At 37.8% G+C, this 14,635-nt stretch overlaps 1 protein-coding gene across 2 annotated transcripts; it reads left to right on the top strand.

Annotated features, from left to right (window-relative positions):
- The first annotated feature begins 1,566 nt into the window (after positions 1-1,566).
- LOC144650943 (neurexin-4-like) lies at positions 1,567-13,933 on the top strand. Of its 2 annotated transcripts, none has more exons than XM_078510795.1 (4): positions 1,567-1,630; positions 2,699-2,955; positions 11,134-11,248; positions 12,627-13,933. In XM_078510795.1, the coding sequence occupies exons 2-4, from the start codon at positions 2,719-2,721 to the stop codon at positions 13,253-13,255; spliced, it is 981 nt and encodes a 326-aa protein (XP_078366921.1). In that variant the 5' UTR covers positions 1,567-1,630; positions 2,699-2,718; the 3' UTR covers positions 13,256-13,933. The 2 variants fall into 2 exon arrangements, with proteins under 2 accessions (XP_078366921.1, XP_078366914.1); XM_078510788.1 differs by lacking the exons at positions 1,567-1,630; positions 2,699-2,955 and adding exons at positions 8,652-8,784; positions 10,317-10,573.
- The last annotated feature ends 702 nt before the right edge of the window (positions 13,934-14,635 follow it).

Here is a 14,635-nt window from a genome sequence, read left to right as displayed (position 1 = left end):
CCGTTTTTCATATGTCATTGACAAGCTGTTTGTTGAACAATCACGGATAGTTGCGATTCCATTCAATTGCATGCATTTTTACGTGATTAAATGAATAATATCGTCAATAATAACGTGAAAAGCCGTCAGAGTCACGGGCACGTGACGTTTTACGTACCAGTTGCGTGACACCGTCACACAAGGCGATCGTAGGTTCTAAAATGCGCGAAAATAATCGGTGGAAAGTAATATATATTCGATATTTGTACCCTGACCATTTTTTATAATTATTTAATCCATTGTCTTGTTCATACTTGCAATTATTCTGGAAATTTACGCCTTTATCTAGAGACTTCACGGTATCGGAGATGCGTCCTCAAAACAGACCAAAGGTTATGAAAATTATATGTTCTTCTTTAGTGCATCGTCATGTAATTAGATTTACCATGTTAAAAATATATACTTCTTCTTTAGCTAAGAGATACGCAATGCGTCCTGTCCACAAGCTGTCATCGCATTCAAGTTTGATCTTTCGTGCAATTTGTAGAATCTTTTTCACATTCCGTCTGTAAATAGTCCCTTTTGCCGTGCTTCAAGGAACTTATACCATTTGCTACGCCAACCCATTGTCCTGTTCTGAAAGAAACGTGTCTTGCGCTGGCGCCTGCTTACCGCATTAGTTTCTAGACAGTAAATCGACCCATCCCATTCCTTAACCTTGGGATTTTTCTAAGACTGGACCGCTTTTCCCGGGAACACAGTTTTTGGTGGCGTCCGATAGCTTTCCTCGTCACGCACGCTCGATTTTTTCCTTTGCTCTAAGCAGCTTTAAAATGCGATACAAAAACCCCGAGATATTTAAGGTTGTTGCATAATTTATTTGGCACCTAATCCTATTAATTTCTTTGCAAAGCAGACATACGCACTTGTTTCAACACAAATTCTAGCCTTAAAAACGATTTGGCCTTGTTTATGCGCAGGTCTAGCCGATTTGTGACGTCATCGCCAAATTACAATAATCACGATATTTACGCGCTAATTAATCTTTCGTAATGCAGTGCAGTACCAATGTGATCACCTGATTCTAAAGAATAATATATGTTTGTGTCCATGTTATGTAGTTTCTTATTTTCAAGATATACCGAAAATTCACCTTCAGACAATGAGCGCCAAAAGTGTTGAGACAGTCGGCACTTTTTGAGTACCTTGGACAAATTTTACCCCTCACCCCTTCAATATAACCCCCTCCCCCCGAAACAATGTTGTATTTGTTATCTGCAAGACTTGCCTCGTTTGAGTACAACATTGAAAAGGGGGAAGGGGAGTGGTTCAGAAGCGGCAGCAGATTAAAGGTGAAAAAACGGGAATTTTAAATTAGTATCAATTTCATCCAACTGTCTTAAGGACTTTTGACGCCCATTGTAGGTAATTTTAGTAAACAACATTCTTTGGGAAAGCACCTGCTGTAATTTAAGTTGTTCCTGTCAAAAGTAAGACTATATACTGGGCGAAACAGGGAAATGTTTTGCATACAGTGGTAACGGCGTGAAGATGACTTGTTCAAATCGTTTTGCGCGTGAAATTGCAACTGTTTTTTCTTCTTTATTCATCTCATTTGGAATCATATTCCCACTTGGTTTTGCTTGTACTGGTAGGTAAAATTCAGTTCATTCTGGTTTCTTAATTTTTCCGGGTATACGGAATGGCTCGTTTCTTAGTTTTGCATGTAAGTTGTTTAAAATTGTACCAAAATTGGATACGTGCTAACTGACTGCTGGGTCTGTCCCTCGATTCCACATGAGATCAGTGATCGGCTATTTTTTTTTTGACGGCTCTTTCATTTAAAGGCACACTGTCGCGGGGATTTTTCTGCTTTTAAGTAAAAAGTACTAATATTGGCAAAATAGTTTCGCTCGAACACGAAATGCGCCTAGAACATCAAGATGAAGATATAAAGTGTATTGTTGTTGAAGGAAGTGGGGAGCCGTTGTTAGTTTTTAGGCCACAAGGGCAGAACTTGAAAAAAATCAGCCAGACTTTTTCAAGTTGGGATCAAAAGTTCCTGAAGTTTCTTGTATAAAAACATCTACCTGTTTCGCCGGGATAACACCGAGAACAATCGACACAATGAATTATCACATAAATATCACTTCGTTATAGCTTCAGTACACTGGCTTAGTAGGCTTAGTAATTTGTAGCAAAACTGGACTACTATTTATAGGTTTTTTTACGTCTTTAAACTCATGAATTTCTGAAGTGAAGCTCGTGAGGAAATTTGATCGATAGTTGCACGGGTTCTTCTGTGTGAAAGTTATATACCGGCCTGGGCCAAAGCGTTGCTAGTGAAATAAACTCAACAATACTTTGGACATACTTGTAAGTTTCGCCATAAGAGATTTTCCCAATAGCCACATATGTTCCATTACTGTTTAATGCGATTGTCAGTAAATATCAAGAATACCGAGACAGGAATGAAAATTTGAATTTTCTTTTATTTCGTTGAAAAGACCCTTTTTGGTGAACTATTTTCAGAAATACTGTTGAAAAGTTCCATAGAGTTTTAATTAAATATCGATATACGATTTAATTAATTTCAAGAAAAAAGGAAACAAGTCACATGTATCATTTCTTGACGAAAAAACGGTCCGTAAACGCAATAAGCAGTTGAGTTTTGTAATTACCAAGTCTCGTTCCAATTTTCCTTCTGTGTCTTATACAGGTGACGAATGTCGCACCATCATGTTCAAGGAACCAACAGAAAACAAGGCAATGACAGGTCACGTGATCAGAAGTGAGGAGGTTCCTAATCAAGGGACCTGCCGACTAATGTGTTATATGGAACCCGACTGTGTGTCCATTAATTTTGGACCATCAGAAGGAGGGAAATACAAATGCGAGTTGAATAGCGCTACCGAAGAAAACGACTTAACCTTCGTCCTTCAGGATAGAGCAAGTTACACCTACCTGGCTGCTGAGGTAATTTCTTAGCGGAGCTCCCCAGCGGCCCGAAATTCACTCAGTTATCAATATAAAATTCTCTAAAGTATTTAGCAACACGTACGATAAAACAGAATAGTTAATAATAAACCAAGCCAAGACGGTTACGTCGTCCTTAGCGAGCACTGCTTTGCGAATTTTAAACTGTCAACAAACAAATTCTTTCACACAAAATACTGCTTTAAAATGACTTACATGAATGAATTTACATTGCGTGGAGGCGAAGTTTCGTAAAGTAACCGTTTCTGGAACTGTTAAAATTAGCAAATAAAAGATGTAGTTTTTGAAAGCTAGATGAAGTTTTCGAATTCTGTCTACTTATTTATTGAAGAATTTTATTTTATTTTAAAGCGTACGTGAGGAACCCAACTCAATAAAGCGCTGTCACTTAAAAATCATAGACGACGTTTAAACATGGAAAAACATAAAATCTAATTGGCGAGCTCCGCTTTTAGCCTTGGCTAAATATATTTAATAACGGTTAAGTTATATTTGTTGTTTGACTTTTGAATTCAAACAAAATTGAGGTTTTTCTGAATGTATCAAATTTTGTTTAATGTAAAATGGGTTGAAATCTCGAAGCCAAAAGTTATAGTCCAAATTTAGATTAAAAGACTGGTAAATAATTGTTACTCCTTTCAGTTTAAAGTCATGTTAGTTGCAGAGGCAGATCTAAGGGAGGATACCACGGGGTCCGCCACCAAATGTAGTTAAATCAGAAGCGTCCCGAAATGGCCCACCTTAACTCAACTACTATTTAAGCAAGAAAAGACCCTATCTCCCTTCTCCCTCTACCTTCAATCCCATCTTTATAAAACAACATTGTTACGTAGAAGTGCTACAGAACTATTTAATAACCAATTTCCTTGGCAAAAAATCTGTCCTCTAATAACGTTATCCTTTGGTTACTTGCTGGATTAAATTATCTCTTTATTTTATTGCACAATAGAAACTGAACTCTGAACTCTGTTTTCCTATTCTTTAGATATATTTTGTATTTTGTTTCAGGTTACTGCTATGTTTACTACTATTCCCGTTGTTATTTAAAATTTCGTTAGCAATTATTTTTGTATTTTGATTTATACAGCGTTGTAGTTGCCTAGATACTAGGGTTATTCTTTGTGCAATGTTGTATGAAGTTGTCTGAAATTTAAAATTCTTAACAGCATATGGCTACCTACTGACGAGATCTTTTAACGAAACTAGTTTTTGTAGTCGTGCAAATGAGATTTTCCCATATCATTATGATGTTTGTTAAATTAGCTGAGTCCTAATTTGTCACAAAATGGCAGTGGCTTCAATGATTAATGTATCAGTGATACAGCAAACCCATCCAATGGTTTATAATATTTTGTCCGGATCTTGATTTGGGAATTACTATGATACAATTTTCCATTTTAACAGAATCCTTGTAGTAGCAGTCCGTGTTTGAGTGGCGCTACTTGTCAAGTTGGATTCACCAGTAAAGGTTTTCGCTGTATCTGTCCCGCGGGATTTCCAGGAACAATCTGCCTTCGAGGTGTGGCATCTTTTCTTTCTATTAGGGCCAGTTGGCTTGGGGTTTTTTGTCCCTTTTTGTTTCCTTCTTATTTTTCTTTTTAAACCCTGTAAGAAATTGAATTTTCCATTATTTTCTTTTGTAATTTGGTTCATACTTTGAAAAAACGTTCTTTTTTTCGTCAGGAATAAGAATTTTATGTCACGAACTGGCAGTTGCAAAACGAACGTATCGTGTCAACTAAAACAGAACAAGTTGGAAATTAAATAGAGCGCTTTTGATTAAAAACGCTTGAATGATAAGTACTTCTTTCGTCAGATCTGCCTGGTTTAGACTATGCTACTATCGTTTAAACTTGGAATGATTTCCACTGGTTTCAAACCATTAATCACCATTATATTATAAGGTACACAGAGCCTTCCCCTCTCCCAAATTAGCAAATAATAAAGTACCCAATCCCAGAATACAAATCTCAGGAGCCAAAGTCCATAGTTTTGCTCCGTTAATCTTGCCGTATCTTTACGTTTTCTTCATCATTATATATCACTGAAAAAATAAGTTTAGTTCTCCATGTTTAAAGGGTGTAGCTTTATAGAGGATAATGAAAAACGTTGTTACGACCACCGAATTATTCTTCGAAGCGTTTTGATGTTGAAGTTTCTTTCTCATCGTTAGTAAAGTCCTGCAGCGAGTTAAAGAGGCTCGACCCTACAGCAGAAAGCGGTACTTACGTCATTGACCCTGACGGTGAAGGAGGCTTGCCGCCCTTATATGACGTCACCTGTGACATGACTGACAAGAATGGTGTTGGCGTGACTGTCATAAGTCACGACAGCGAAGACAGAACGCTGGTGAAAGGATGCAATCCTCCAGGGTGTTACTCCCGTGACATTCAATACACGAAAGCGAGTTATCCGCAGCTGGCGAGTCTTGCTAGAGTCTCTGCACATTGTGAACAGTTTATCAAGTATGAGTGCTATCATTCAGTGATGTTTAAACATGAGCCGGTATATTATGCTTGGTAGGTGTCACGTGATTCTCAAAAAATGACGTACTGGGGCGGAGCAGAACCCGGCAGTGGTAAGTGCGCATGCGGGATGAACAACTCATGTGCAAATCCAAATCAAGCTTGCAACTGTGATAAGAATGACGGCACATGGCGTGAAGACAGCGGTCTCCTCACTGACAAGAGGAGGGCTACCATACATTGGGAAAGTTAAAGTGTTATGGAAATGCCTGAATATAAAAAGTTAAAAGAGTTGTGCTATTCCGTATGTTATCAAAATTCTTTACCAGTGCCTTCACTTCCAGCTGGACAGCGACAAAAAATGCTCTGGTAACGAGCAAAAAAAATATCTAACGCGTTGAAAGTTTAAATACCATATATAATTTCTTTAGTTATCGTTTGTAGTTAGATTTAATACACTGATCAAAACCAGTGTATAGCATAACAATTTGATTAGTACAGAAACTTGCCGTATAATGTGTACTAATTTCCTCTCGAGTCTCACCAAATTGGCGAAGCCAGAGAGGTAAATAATGTCCTGCTTAAATTCAATTTCAAGAACCCCAACTTTAAGGCTTATTATACAAGTTTATACAAAAAAGCTGTTTTCCCATATTAACAGCTCTAATGATAAACGTACTTGACGTCATCAAAATTGTGCACAATTTTAAATTGAAAACTGAACAATTAAAAATACATGCAAGGCCATTTTTTATAGCCTGTAAAGGGCAAAATGCTCTACTAGCTTGAACTTTTCAGCTTCCATAAAAAAGGACGAGCTTGCGGAAACAGCCACCTTTTTAAAAAGGCTGGGTGCATACTAATAAAAGAAAATTTAAAGATGTTACAATCAGAAACTCTTGACAACATTTAACCGTTTTAGCTTAATTTTATCAGTCTGATTTCAGAGAAGTCTTGTGTTATTTTTAAGATGTGAAGGGCCTGTAATATACCCGTTTTCAGTAACAGACCCGACATTTCGTATTTTAACTAATTGTTTTCTTTCCAGTGCAACACATTATATTTGTGTAGAGCGGTAGAAGACCGCCAACATAATGTGTACTTCACATGCATTCCAAAATCACGTAGACTTGAGGTATACTTTGTCGAATACATAGTTTTTATTCATTACTGCGCACAGCTGAAACATAAAGAGTACTTTCATCCGAAAGGTCTCAACTCCTCGTGTGTCATATCTTTCGGGAGACGCATTGATAATTCAGCTGCTTTTCCAATAAGTTACTAATCTACTAGTTTTACTAACTTACGTGCTAAGCTTTTGTTTGTTTTACATTTTTCACTGTATGGAATTTTTATTATCGCATAATGGTTTATAGGTGGCAACTGCAGAGTAAAGAAGTGTTATGAAACTGTCATTTTAACGTTTTCAGGCGAAGTATATTTGTCGTCAAAATGCATGTACAAGCTTATTTATTTGAATGTATTTATTGCTACTATTTTACTTTAAGATATCAACTGATGTTAATGGCTGCTATTGAATAAACATGTTGGTATTCTTATTTTAAATAAAGATCAAATTTGCTTACTTTCTGCAAAATAAAGGCATTAATATAACAAGTAAAACCAAAGGACTGTTCAGTGTTATACGATTATAACCATTATGTTACCTTTGCATTTTAAATCGCGCATTTCAATTTTAAACGCTTCTCAGCTTTTATTCATTTTCTATATAACATATTTTGCTTTTCATTTTAACGACTGTATCATAGAACCGTATATTGTAAATAGTTTCGCGCCATAGCTGATTATCACAGAAGTTTTTTTTAATAAAGAATTTGTTTTTGTTGTTAATAAAATCGTAAAATTACGAACATAAGTTGCCCCCACCCCCCACCAAAAATTTCAGACGCCCTCTTGAAGAAATTTAACTTTTCCGATTATAAGCTTCCAATTGTAGAACTTGATTGTATCTTACGTTGTTGAAGAATGCTAAATGACTTGTAATGTTTGATTTGTTATGTCCAGAGATTCTTGTATGCACATCTTGTATTCTTCTTGTCACTTCCTTAAGTGCTTTATAACAGATCAAAGTACGGTCAAGGCGTTTTTATTTTTTTAATATAACTACCATTTATAGAGAAATTGAATTTAAAGAAGTTTCACTCCTAGGTTGCGCGGACAGAGTACTTGTTTGCGTCAACACAGTGTTTTTTTCCATTTGATTTTAAGTGCATCTGAATTCCGTAGATAAAAGCACGCTCTACTTGAAGTCTTCTTATTAATTTTGTGGTAGATCTGTACTATTTTTAAAATCGTGAAATTTCGTTTATGAAAAAGATGTAATTCTCTGTTTCTCTGTTTCACGAGAGTGGGACAAAAAATTCTCCGACGCAGATTGCAGATTCTCGTTTGGTTTGTGAAAATGTGAGATCTATAATAATCTAAGCACGCGCGTCGGGTGTTTAATTTCTCCAAAGAATGACGCAGAGGGCACTATCCTCTTTTGTCAATATGTCGTGCCTTTTAATAACTAAAGTGTTTTTAATTGTCATTTGTCAATTATCAGGCGGTTTTGTACGTTAGTTATGACAGAATAATTCATTATCATCCTTTTTAGTTTGCCGGTATAATTGCTTATTTATCTCGCTTCGTTAGACTGTTTATTCAGCGGCTCGCATATGTTAGGTAAACCTTATAATTTAAATACAGTGGAACTTTCTTTATTTCTGAAAACACCTGCGCTGCCGTTGTATACGTCGATATACGGCATTAAAGGTCCCAGGATAAACCAAATATTTTTCAACAAGAGCCAGATGTCGATTGCTAATATTTTCTTGTAAGCCTCGATGGAGCTTTTAATAACAGTTGAAGTTTTAATCGAGATCAGTAGCCAACAGCAAATTTGGAAATATTGGCGTGCATACTTGAATGGCCAAGCAATTCTTAACTTTTCAACTTAGAGCGAAAAAAAATTAAAGTTGCTGTTCTATTGACATGGGCGTTAAAAGTAAACGAAGAAAGAGCCTCGATTAACTGGAATGCTGATACTAGGGATTATAAATTTCACAGTGACATTTTATAAGCCTTCTATTGAATAACACCTGCTATAGTTGAAGTTGTCGGTTTCTGTCAAAATTAAAGTGAACTTAAGACTAAATATAATACTGGGCGGAACTGTGGTGTGTTTAGCATACTTTGTTTAAACACCGTTAAAACTGCGTGGCCAAACGGTGTGCAAAACAGTGGCTCGTTTGAACTTTTTTTGTGTGTAAAATGGCAACTTTTGTTTCTTTCCTTTGCATTTTATTTGGAATCGTATTTCCATTAGGCTCTGCTTGCACTGGTGAGTATTACTTCGTATCCATTTTTTATTTTAAGGACGCTAAATGTACTCTTCATTAATCTCTTTGCCTTGGAGTGAAGCGCAGTGGAAAGCCCAGTATGAATGTCCCGTCCCTGGGGTAGGCACTGATCATAGTGTATTGGCTTTCTGCACAGACCTTACATTTTGTTTAAAACCTGCCAAAATTAAACTATTCTAGATGATGTTTTGATCTTGGATGTTCCAGGTGTATTATTCATCATTGGCATGCAGAAAATTTTTCATATCAAGGTGGTATGCATATGTATTTTGGAGATGATATTTTACCCACCGTGGCGTTCTCGCACGTTCTCTATGAACGGACACTGGTTTAAATTCCTCGGTGTCTAATAATCACTGGAAAAATTCGAAAGTGATTAGTAAATAACATTTCAGAATTTACTCTGTGTTATACACCAAAAGACGAATAAATTTTAGCACAGCCACGTTTCGATTCGTTTTTGATTGTTTCAAAGTTGAAAGACTAGGTTTTGTACGCTATACCATTGCTACATTTATTTCCGTGGTCAAAATAACTTGAATACGCCCAATTTGGACTCTGGATATTTTTCTCTTTGCAAAAACTTCATGAGGACGTCGACGGAAGTTAAATGAAAATTAACATGTTAACACAGGTAACTGTCAAGTTAGCTTGGCGTTTATATTTAGCTAATCTTCAAGTCACAGCTCTTGTAAAATCGTCTTCGCTCCGACATTTTGTTGCTGCTGTGTAAGCGATTCGAGAACAACAAAACGGTTACTTGTTTTGTTTGCGAGCGTTCCTGAACGATTCCAGTTTATTCTTTTTTCGTCGTTCCCTTGGCAAAATACTCGCTGGCCGGTGATCTAATATTCAAAACGGCCGGATAAGTGCCCCTTGAACTGGGCAGCTGCGTTCACCAACATTCATTTCTGTGTAGCAAAGCTGTATGTAGGACTATGTAGCCTGCGAATACAGCCGCCTCTCCACGCTCCGATCCGCTTGCTGCGTTCCCCTCCGAACGTATGCTGTATGCAGTTGGGTGGGCTTTTAATGGCGTTTTCCGCGCTGGATTGGTCTCTTTTTCGGTACCAATAACCATATATTTCATAAAATAAACTTCTGGACGACTTGACAAATTAAACAGGACATTTACAAAGTAAACATTATTCCTCTCAATATCACAGGTCTTATATGTATTCTTTATGTCAGAAAGCGTTGTTTGTTCGCTAATTATCAACAGTTTTTCATTTTGGCACTAATTCTTTTATTTAGAAAAGGCAAGTTTATTAAAAATATTCTTGACGTTTTGGTAATTTACCTTTTGCTTCATGACTTACAACATGACGCCACTTATTTTATCTTTCTTTCCCCATCGCTGAAAGAAGTGCGTTATTGTCTTACAACTATTATGAGTACTTTGGGCCGACAAAACTAGTCAATCGAGGGCCTAGTTTTATCCGAGCTTTAGAGGAGTTTCAGGGTCGTCTACTGCATGAAGCAATGTATTGCAAATTCTATCTGTCTTTCACAGACGACGAATGTCGCATCATCATATTCAGGGAGCCAATAGAAAACAAGGCAATGACTGGTCAGGTGATCAGAAGTGAGGAAGTGCCTAATCAAGGGACCTGCCGACTGATGTGTTATATGGAACCCAACTGTGTGTCCATTAATTTTGGACCATCAGAAGGAGGAAAATACAAATGCGAGTTAAACAGCGCTACCGAAGAAAACGATTTATCCTTCGTCCTTCAGGATAGAGCAAGTTACACATACCTGGCTATTGAGGTGACACACTTTTATTCCAACCTTTTGTTTGGTTATATACATTGTATTATTTTCAAGTCGAGAAATTCTGGATATATTTGTAAATTTTAGAAAATAAAGAAACAAAAGTTTACAGTTTATTCAATTTACAGCCTATGACCGTTTTTTTTTTTAAATTGCCTTTTCAAGGCCTTCTTAGTGCTAAAGCTAGATAAAGGATGATCGACACAACCCTTTCACAATTCACGCTTCACGGAAAATAAAAGAGAACGTTTTTGAAAATCGCGTTTCACGACTACTATGAAAATTACGATTATACACGAGCAAAAAATAGCCATTTCACATTTCACGGGAATAAAAAAGGCCGATCTCGGGTCTCAAAAATACCCTTTATTACCTTCAGTGATAATTTTTGCAAGAGGAAAACTAGACCCACTTTATATTAAGAGCATGTAATTTTATCCAGTGAATAAATCTTATTTATGTGCCTACAACAGAAAACATCTTTCATATTTGACGAAAACGTAACGCGAGACACCAACTTCCTAGTTTTTAATATTAAATGATTTCCCTTTTAACAGAATCCTTGTAGTAGCAGTCCATGTTTAAGTGGCGCTATTTGTCAAGTTGGATTCACCAGTAAAGGTTTTCGCTGTATCTGTCCCGCTGGGATCCCAGGACCAAACTGCTGTGCAGGTATTGTCAGTATACTCTTCTTCGAATATTTGTTACACGCTCATAATCTCAATATAGAAAATTCCCGTGTCAACGAGATCAATTTTATCCAACGAAAACAAACGATGACTAATTCAAATAACAGATAAGTGTTTTTTCCATTGCCATGCTTATTTAAGTCTTCATTTTAATTCCCATGATAAGGCTTACGATAAGATTCGCCGTCTTTCAAGTTTCTTTGTTCCAGCGGGGGGGGGGGGGGGGGGGGGGGGGGGAGAAACTCCCTTTGTTACACGACTGAAAAAGAGGACATAGCGGTGCCGGGCAACCGAATGTGCGCAGTAGCTATCGAATTGAAAAAATTTTATTTTTTTTTTTTTTTGAAAAAAAAAAAAATTTTTTTTTTTTTTTTTTTTTTTTTTTTTTTTTTGCGTTAAAAAAAAAAAAAAAAGAAAAAAGAAAAAAAAAAAAAAAAAAAAAAAAATAAAAAAATAAATAATTTTTTTTTTTTAAATTAAAACCAAATTTTTTTTTTGTTTTCCCCCCCCCCAAAAAATCCCAGGGGGAAAAAAAGAGAACAGGGGAGAAAAAGGGCGTGAAAAAATAAACGCAAACACCGCCACTATTCGCATTTCACATGCACGCAGTCCTTGATATTTAAATCTTTCTGAGAAAACAAAAGTTTGGGTGACGTTTTTCTTAGAAACGGCTTGATTGATATAGACTCGCACCGTTTCCAGGCACTGCTATGTCTCCAAAGAAAAGTGCCGACTTTCTCTCCCCCCCCCCCCCCCCCTGCTTTGTTCTAATGATATTTTAAATGATAATTTCAAGTTACAACATTAGGTTCGTCAGTCATTTCGTAAGACTGCTCAACAGGTTTAGTTTTTTAATTTCTTTTTGTGAATACAATGTATGACAAAAAATCTGGGAATTAAGACCTTTGAGGGGGGGGGGGGATCACATCAGATAAGAGGATGAATGGAAAATAAATCTTACCTGTTTCTTACGTGCATTGTTTCGAAGCGACCCTTTTGTATTTTTAATACGCGGTCTGCTGGTAGGAGGTGGGAGGTCTGAAATTTCGAAAAGCTTATGGGTCTGGAACTGCCGAAAAAATTCGGTAATATCAATTCTCGGTACGACATTCGATCGCTGTACGAGATTAATATAGTGACTTGCCATATATCAAGATTTCCGTGGGGTTGCTGAAGATTTCTCATTTCCAGGCCTCAAACCAGCTGACCGCCTAAAATTTATTCGGTTTCAGACCTCCTAACAAGAGGCGCAGCAATAGCAGCTGAAATTTATCTTTTTATTCGATTTTGTCATCCACTTATCTCATGTGGGGGCTTCCTGTTTACATTCTTTGAAGTTAAAGTTTCTTTCGCATTTACAGCAAAGTCATGCAGCCACTTAAAGAGGCTTGACCCTACTGCAGAAAGTGGCAATTACGTCATTGACCCTGACGGCGAAGGAGGCTTGCCGCCTTTACAAAACGTCACTTGTGACATGAGTGACAAGAATGGAGTTGGCGTGACTGTCATAAGTCACGACAGCGAAAACAGAACGCTGGTGCAAGGATGTGAAAATGCCGGATGTTACTCGCGTGGCATTGATTACAGTGGGGCAAGTCTTTCTCAGCTGGCGAGTCTCACTGAAGTTTCCACACACTGTGAACAGTTCATCAAGTATGAGTGCAAAGGTTCACTGATGTTCAAGGACAACCAACATGCCTGGTGGGAGTCACGTGATTCTGTTATGATGACGTATTGGGGCGGAGCAGAACCCGGCAGTGGCAAGTGCGCATGTGGGATGAACAACTCATGTGCAGACACCCATCTTGCCTGTAACTGTGATAAGAATGACAACGTGTGGCGCGAAGATAGCGGTCTCCTCACCGACAAGACTCATCTTCCAGTTAAAAAGCTGAGGTTTGGAGATACGGGTAAAGCTGAAAATGGCTTTGATGAGCTGGGCTACCATACACTGGGAAAGTTCAAGTGTTATGGAATTGCCAAACAGTGAAACTCTATAACATTGTGTTTGCTACCGTCGCTCCCAACTGGACAGAGCCTTACCACTAGCGACGAGAGTTTTTATCACCAGAGAAAACTCCGTTGTTTCAAAAACATCAATCAAAGAGAACAAGAGCAAGGAAAAATATAAAACAGTAAAATCAGGAGTTTCTGATGTCATGTAACCGTTTTAGCCTTGCTTTACTTAGGTGTAATACATTTTAAAAGCGAAGCAACTCATTTTATTTAGCTCCTTGTATATAGGAATGTAACACTGTAATTAATACTCAGCCTTGCTGTCCCATCCCGCTAGTCAAACAAATTAAAGGCAAAAGGGAAAATGTACAAGGAAAAGATAGGAAAATTCATTAGTGCGGGGTGTCTGGGTACTGAATTGGTCTCACAGCTGCGAAACCAGGGTCATCTTACAATATTCTTACATGAAGTTATTTAGCAGTTTTACCAATAACAGGCGGTATTTGATGTTAGCATTTGATGTTTAACATCAAATAGAGTCAAATTTCTTTACTTTGGTTTTTGTGTGTTCACGAGAATCACTTCGAAAAGTCAAAGTCATAAAAAATATTTATATTAATGGAAACTTTAAAATAATGATAAAGCATTGTTAAAAATGATTATAACAGTTCACTAAAGTAACAAAAGATGTATTATCATGAGTTACACAGGCCTGAGATTTCAAATAAGAGTTGAAAACGTCTGGCAGACGTTTTCAAACTCTGCCCATGTGTCATGGACAAATCGTTAAAAACTAAATAAATTTTGCTCTCCTTTGAAAAGTTCACGTAATATCTCTACCCGGAAAGTCTTAACCTTGGTGTTCTCTGTGCATCTTGTGAATGAGCGAAGCTATTGAGCCATAATTTTAGATTCGTTATGGCAAAAATACATCAAAATTGCCGTGATACTGCCCTTTTAACCACAATCGACGTGGCTTGGTCAAGCACGGTTTCCCGCGCTTGGCTCCGGTTAAGCGTTTGTTTTGAGTTTTCATTGGCTTGTTTTGGTTTTACGGCACTCATTCACACTCAATCCTTGTCGTGCCCTTGGGCCCATAAGGCCGCGACCAGAGAACACCACTGCTGCCTGTTCTTTGCCTTCTTCTCCTGACTCCGCTTGTCCGCATCTCTTTTTGACACTCACTTATAACCGTCAATGAATTGCCTCATCCCCAGGCGTCATCATCCTGGTCGTGCACGGTTCGCTTGGCGTTGTGGGACTGACGTGCACGATTCGATGGCGGGAGAAGCCTTCTCCCGCCCCGGTTCGATTCATATCCCCGCGCTCCCTGTTTTCCCGCCATACCGCCTCAACCGTCCGGCCGACGGCGCCTGGGGACGAGGTAGGTCGGCAGGTACACTGTAAAGTAGAT

The sequence above is a fragment of the Oculina patagonica genome, chromosome 1 (genome assembly GCF_052425735.1).
Source record: "Oculina patagonica isolate OP01 chromosome 1, crgOcupat, whole genome shotgun sequence".
Lineage (NCBI taxonomy): Eukaryota > Metazoa > Cnidaria > Anthozoa > Scleractinia > Oculinidae > Oculina > Oculina patagonica.
The sequence above is the reverse complement of the archived record's forward strand: the minus strand, read 5'-3'. Positions and strand labels throughout refer to the sequence as shown.

Coding starts and splice junctions, on each gene's coding strand:
- LOC144650943 (XM_078510788.1), top strand. CDS start 8,715: ATGGCAACTTTTGTTTCTTTCCTTTGCATTTTATTTGGAATCGTATTT. Junction 8,785..10,316: donor ATTAGGCTCTGCTTGCACTG/GTGAGTATTACT, acceptor TGTCTTTCACAG/ACGACGAATGTCGCATCATC. Junction 10,574..11,133: donor ACACATACCTGGCTATTGAG/GTGACACACTTT, acceptor CCCTTTTAACAG/AATCCTTGTAGTAGCAGTCC.